Below are 6,638 nucleotides of genomic sequence, written 5' to 3' on the forward strand. Positions count from 1 at the left end.
CTTTTTCGAGAGCGCTAATAATCAGCTTCAGGTCAGTCAAAGGAGATTGATTCCTTGCCAGATATCTACCTGGTATTCTCTGAACAGGGCTTCTCTGGTTAGGGTCCAATCCAATTTCTGTTATTTCTGTGAACCACTGCTGAGACAGAGAGGCAGCTGCACCCCTCTTCCCTTTGGTGGCCCTTCCTGTATTGGGTGGGATGTTCACGTCTTTCCACATTTGATAAAAATCAAGCCTCTTCTGCCGTTCCTTCCAGCGCTGGATAAAATGACAGCATCACACACAGAGAACAGAGCACTCCTTTGGTTGCTTCAACATTCTTTTTTTGGCCTCATTTTCCTCCCTCTCTACTGAGTTCTTGAGTCCAAATTTAGTGGTGATGACTAAGAAATTGCCAGGATGTGACAGAGCATTCAGTTCATTGAGTCCTTCCTTGCCATTTTCCAATAGTTGTAACAATTGCCGAGTGTTTTTCCTCCTCATGTTGTAGGTGCCGGTATCTGTGTAGTATCTGTTATTCTGAACAGTTACGAAGTCACACATGCAGGATCTGTCCCTGCAATGACAACCTCCTTCTATATACAGCTGATTTCGTTCTATGGTATTCAGGAAATTCCCTGCAGACTTTTTACTGGTTGATACTTGTAAATCCTGGAATTTCCGAATTCAATCTGAATCTCTGCAATGCAGATCCTGTAAGCAGTAACCAAGTGGTCTGCTATGTGCTAGACAGTACGACCAGTCCTTTATGACTGGAAGGTGAATTCAGAAATAAGACAAATTCCTTGTCTTCTGGAGCAAGGAACGCACACGCCTGGGTCACGGGGCCATGCTGCAGATGTAGATAGAGTTTCCGGGAGCACAAATATGAGTGTCATCGGTTCTGATTGGGAGAGATCATATATGATTCCAGGGGCGTCATATTTGAGCTAGACCGTGAGGAATGAGAGGAAAGCCAGTAGGTAGAGAGGTACAGAAATGACATGAATGGCGTCTGTAAAGGCACAAAGGCACACATGGTTCTATGGTGGAGACAAGGCAAGGTAGCGACTGAGTTGCAAAGATTTATTTATTTATTCATTCATTTATTTATGGCCACACCGCGCGGCATGTGGGATCTTAGTTCCCCGCCCCCCTGCATTGGAAGCGTGGAGTCTTAACCGCTGGACCGCCAGGGATGTCCCTGAATTGTGGAGAATTTTAAATGTCGCATTAGGTTGTCATTTTACGCTAGGCAAGGCGAAACCAACATTCTATACAACTGTCCTCATCCCTAGAGGACACATGGAGACTATTTTAGTCAGATTTCTTTGTAGACATACCTTGGCTTTCCCTACGTTGAGAATTCTACAAAGAGGAGCGTTCACAGCCCATAAATAGAACACTTTCGTTCCTACCACGTGATAGTTGCCTTCGAAGTACATTGCTTCTTGAGTAGGTTGAATTTGTGTGAATCTTCTGAGGATCTATCAAGTATGCCCCTAGGCTGAAATTATGCCAAAAGATGACTCTGATCTGTGCACCCTGGAAGCCAGATGGGGGAACCAGTGAGATTACTGAGTGAAACAGATTTTGTGGATTTCCAGAAAAAAAGTGTTCAATTATTTAACTTTCAGAAAAAGGCTGCCTCATTTGAGGAATCTGTCCCTCTTTGCTGAAGTGATTCTCTGATAGTAAATCACTGTCTGTCGCTCAAATAGTGTGCTTTGCTTGGAATGCTATCTAACATGAAGGAAGGTAGGACCATGGAGACATCATTCAGAAAAGACAGGTGTCCAGAAAGCTTGCAGTATTTTTATTGCAAGGTGGGTTTTTTTCAGGGTTTTATCAAAACTTATTCCTGGGCTTCCCTGGTGGCACAGTGGTTGAGAGTCCGCCTGCCGATGCAGGGGACACGGGTTCGTGCCCCGGTCCGGGAAGATCCCACATGCCGCTGAGCGGCTGGGCCCGTGAGCCATGGCCGCTGAGCCTGCGCGTCCGGAGCCTGTGCTCCGCAACGGGAGAGGCCACAGCAGTGAGGGGCCCGCATACCGCAAAAAAAAAAAAAAAAAAAAAAAACTTATTCCTGATAATATCTCAGCAAAATAGTACAAATTGAATGGCTTCCTTAGTGCCACTTTCACATGTAGCTCACTTCGCATTTTCCTCATAATCTTTTACTCCAAGTGGACCCACTGCTGCTCTATAGATTACTTAGAGATTAAAATCTGCTGTTCATTTCACTTTACTTATAAACGGATATTTTAAATAGCTGTTTATTGAATACATACACATATTACAAAACTTGAAAGAAGGTTTTATGGGTTTTTTTGTTTGTTTTCAAAAACAGTCTATTGTGTCAGGAACCCTTCTTTTGTACGGGCAAGTCCAAAGAAAACATGGCCACGTACATGGCAGGAAACCACGTTGCCGGGTTCAAAGTCCCCTGGCCTGCTCTCTCATGTCTGCTTGTAGAATTACTGTAAATTCCTTGTTTCTATATTGATTTGTGTGAAATGTTACTGTAAGGCAAGGATGGGGTGATGAGGGAATTTTTTTTTTCTTTGTAAGTCAAGGTCCAATGATCTGGAAAAAAAAATCAATTTGGTTTATTTAAAAGTAAAAGGTAGTCTTTCTTTGTAGCATCTCTTTAGAAATCTAGGCGGCCAGCATTGTAACAGTATAACACAGATTTCAGCCTGGGGCAATTGAAAATTATAGTACATGGTAACTGGATAATCTATGAAAATTAAGTACAGGGATCGGATGTTTATTTTCTCATTTAATCCGGAAGGGAACAAAGCTCCATGTGACAGTTTTATGCTTGTCTTTTCAATCTTTGGCTCCTGTATTTTTCCAATACATTACACTTAGGTGGCTGGTTCTAATTTTTCCATTACCTTATTACAAAGAGAGCTAATCATTGATCAGTAGCACTTGCACTTAGGGCCTTTCCTAAAGCATCACGTGAAATGTTATAGTTTTAGTTTCCAATGATAATAGTTTCTGCTATTAAAATAGAACACCAGTCATAACAAGCTCTAACAAAGTATGTCCTGAACTCCTGAAGGATAATACCGTATGGTTCTCCATGAAATTCATAGCTATAAATATTGAGCTTTTGTTTATTTACTTCTCTTGTAGGAACATTTCACACCTGAGTGCAAATTCAAAGAATCGGTGTTTGAAAATTATTATGTGACATATTCATCAATGATATACCGTCAGCAGCAGTCAGGCCGAGGGTGGTATCTGGGTCTGAACAAAGAAGGAGAGATCATGAAAGGAAACCATGTGAAGAAGAACAAGCCTGCAGCTCACTTTCTGCCCAAACCACTGAAAGGTAAACTTGATATTATACCAGCTATGGATTCAATGAGTATCGGTATTGAAATCAATCCTTTTTCACGCTTTCGAAAGTGGAATGTAATTCTTCCATACTAAGGCATTTATACAAAACTTCAGTAACATTTTACACTTAAAAAAAAACACTAAAGCATTGACAATAGCATCTAATCTCCTGATTTTAACTTTTCCATAGTATATCTGCACGTGGTAACACCTTGCTTATGTGGAAATAGCTTAATTGCTAGCTCAGGACAGCCAAGAACCCCAAATTATGCCCAAATGATCCCTGGACAGGAACACAGGTGCCAAAATGTGTGCATAACACTTACCAGAAAGCTCCTTGGGCCTGTCTCTCTAAGGGCCCAACAGTATTGGCCCAACAATTTTCATTCATTCATAGTTTTGTTTTTTGGTCATTACTAGCAGCTTAGTAACAAATGAGAAAGGGTGAGGGATAGGAATGGGCTGCAGGAAGTAGGGATGTTAGAAGGAGTGAGATGTGGTGGAGAAGCGGTAGGAAATCCAGGCAGAGAAGAGCGGTTTACAGGAGGGGCAGACATCCAGTCAAATCAACACAGCGCCCTTTGACAGCACATTTTCTGCAGCCAGATTACTTGGGTCCGAAGCCCAGCTTCCGCCTTTAGTAAGCAGGTAGTCTTGGGCAGATTATTGAGCTCAAGTTCCTTCTGTAAAATATGGATAAAAACACCTGCCTCGTGGGATTTGCATGTGGATTAAATGAGATGACACACGTGAAGCACTTACAACAGTATCTGGCACGTTCTAAGTGCTCCATAAGCGTAAGCCAGGGCTGTTATTTACAACAATAATATTTACCATTTATTGCATTAAGAACGTGCTAATACTTAGAGTCTGGGAGAGTTTCATTTTAAAGTCTGAGAGAAATCAGTGTTCGAAAATGTTTAAACTTCTAAGAGCTTTATTAAATGCATTTTTCATTAATCCTCTCGTATATCTAAAACCATCAGTGATAGAGATGAGGCATTAGAATTCTCTACACGCTTCCGTACCAAGACTGGATTTTGCTTCATCTGGTCCAGTCCGCTCTCTACTGAGTCCTTGAAAGCGGCATTTTTCAGGTTTGGCCTCCAGCCTGGAAGCCTAGTGGGCAGAAGGGAAGTTGAGGGCCAGTGCGGTGGCCTCTGATGCCGTGTCTCTGTGCTTTGCAGTGGCCATGTACAAGGAGCCGTCTCTGCACGACCTCACGGAGTTCTCCCGATCTGGAAGCGGGACCCCAACCAAGAGCAGAAGTGTCTCCGGCGTACTGAATGGAGGCAAATCCATGAGCCACAATGAATCAACGTAGCCAGTGAGGGCAAAACAAGGGCTCTGTAACAGAACCTTACCTCCAGGTGCTGTTAATTCTAGCAGTCCTTCACCCAAAAGTTCAGATTTGTCCATGATGTTTACCAAACAAACAAGGCAGACTTCACTACTCTAATCTGCCGTCAAACCTTCTTCTCATCCATACAAACGCCCCATAATTTAGAACGAGCTTGTGCGAAAAAAGAGTGCCAAGCATGATCAGTGAATTAAATCCGGGAGAAGGACTGCCCAATTTTCTCATGATCTCACCTATGCTTTGGGGAAGACAAACCAAAAACATTTCACAGCACTAATGCTGATTAAAAAAATTGCTCTCCAACCAAGAAAATTGAAAAGACCACCATTGTTCTTCAAAAGCAAACAAAACAAAACAGAACAAAATTAACTGCTTCAATGTTTTGTAGGGGCAAACAAAATTCTGTGAACCGTGTTGTTTTCTATCTATGCTTGATTCGTATGTATTCTTTCCTTTGGCATAGCGCAACTTTATGATTTCTGGAATTCAATGGTTCTATTGACTCTGTGTCACTTAATCCAACTCAACCAAATTCAGGGTTGAAGCTGAATTGGCATCTCAGGCTCAAGGTAACAGTGTTCTTGTGATTTTACCAAATTTGTTTTTCCTTTACACTCGTAGTATTCTGATCGAGTTCTTGTGCTGTACTTTGTGCGTAGAAATTGTGTTGTGTTGTCAACCCCAGTCAGTAACGATTACTTAAAAAAAAAGTTATCCTCAAGTATAGATTTCTCTTAATTCCATTTGTGTTATCATGTTAAACTACTATTGTGGCTTCTTGTGTAAAGACAGGAACTGTGGAACTGTGATGTTGTCTTTCGTGTTGTTAAAATAAGAAATGTCTTATCTGTGTATGTATAAGTCCTCCTGTCATTGTATTTGGCGCGTGAATATTGTGTACAAGGAAATGTTAAAAGACTGGTTACCCCTAAACAACATATACTTATACCTGCTTCTGGAAAAGTGTTTAAGACTTAGCTAGGTTTCCATTTAGATCTTCATATCTGTTGCATGGAAGAAAGTTGGAATCTTGGCATAGAGTTGCATGATATGTAAGATTTTGTGCATTAATAATTGTTAAAATCTGTGTTCCAAAAGTGGACATAGCATGTACAGGCAGTTTTCTGTCCTGTGCACAAAAAAGTTTAAAAAAAGTTGTTTAATATTTGTTGTTGTATACCCAGATACGCACCGAATAAACTCTTTCTATTCATTCAAAGAAAAATCCTCCAACGTGTATTTATCGAGCGTCCACTATGTGCCGTGAACTGTGGTAGAAACTGGAGTTACACACTGAATTATGTACATCAGGTCACTGCCCTCAGATAATCTACAGTCTAGAGATTTATATTAACACGAACACTCTTGGAAGTGTAGTTATTGTACTAGTTGTTGTACTTGAACTTCAGATTGGAACAGAAGAATTCTCATTCCCATTCAGTGATGCATTGTACAAAAGACACCTATTTTCTAGTCCCCTCCCTGCCATTCACTCTGTCATTTCCCCTCTCTGTTTCTCATTTCTCTCAGTAGAGGGAACGGGACTAAATATCTCAAGTCCTTTCCACCTCCGAGAACTGAAGGAAAACATAAACATTTTCTTTTTTCACTAAAATTTCAGAACATATATTAAAATTGAAAGATTTTTATAGTGAACGTCGGTAAACCTACACCTGTGTTCCACCATTAACATATTACTATACTATACATCTATCCGTCCATCAATTTATCAATCCATCTTATGTTTGACATATTTCAAAATAAATTGCAGACATATGTACACTTCCTCCTAATTCCTTATGTATATCTGTAACTAGAGTTCAATGTTCGTTGCAGTTTTTTCTCTTATTTTTAATCTTTTGGCCGCACCGCGCAGCATGGGGAATCTTACTCCCTGACCAGGGATCGAACCCGTGCCCGCTGCATTGGAAGTGCAGAGTCTTAACC

At 41.0% G+C, this 6,638-nt stretch overlaps 1 protein-coding gene across 5 annotated transcripts in view; it reads left to right on the plus strand.

The window, feature by feature from the left end:
- FGF13 (fibroblast growth factor 13) overlaps window positions 1–5,916 on the plus strand; it is a 525,768-nt gene extending 519,852 nt beyond the window's left edge. For all 5 annotated transcript variants that reach the window (XM_033849510.2, XM_073799664.1, XM_073799666.1 and 2 more), the window contains 2 exons: window positions 3,125–3,323; window positions 4,519–5,916. In XM_033849510.2, coding sequence (XP_033705401.1) covers window positions 3,125–3,323; window positions 4,519–4,655 — 336 coding nt within the window. In that variant the 3' untranslated portion in view covers window positions 4,656–5,916. The remainder of the gene's footprint in view (window positions 1–3,124; window positions 3,324–4,518) is intronic.
- Window positions 5,917–6,638: the final 722 nt, after the last annotated feature.

Source organism: Tursiops truncatus, chromosome X, assembly GCF_011762595.2.
Source record: "Tursiops truncatus isolate mTurTru1 chromosome X, mTurTru1.mat.Y, whole genome shotgun sequence".
Taxonomy (NCBI): Eukaryota; Metazoa; Chordata; class Mammalia; order Artiodactyla; family Delphinidae; genus Tursiops; species Tursiops truncatus.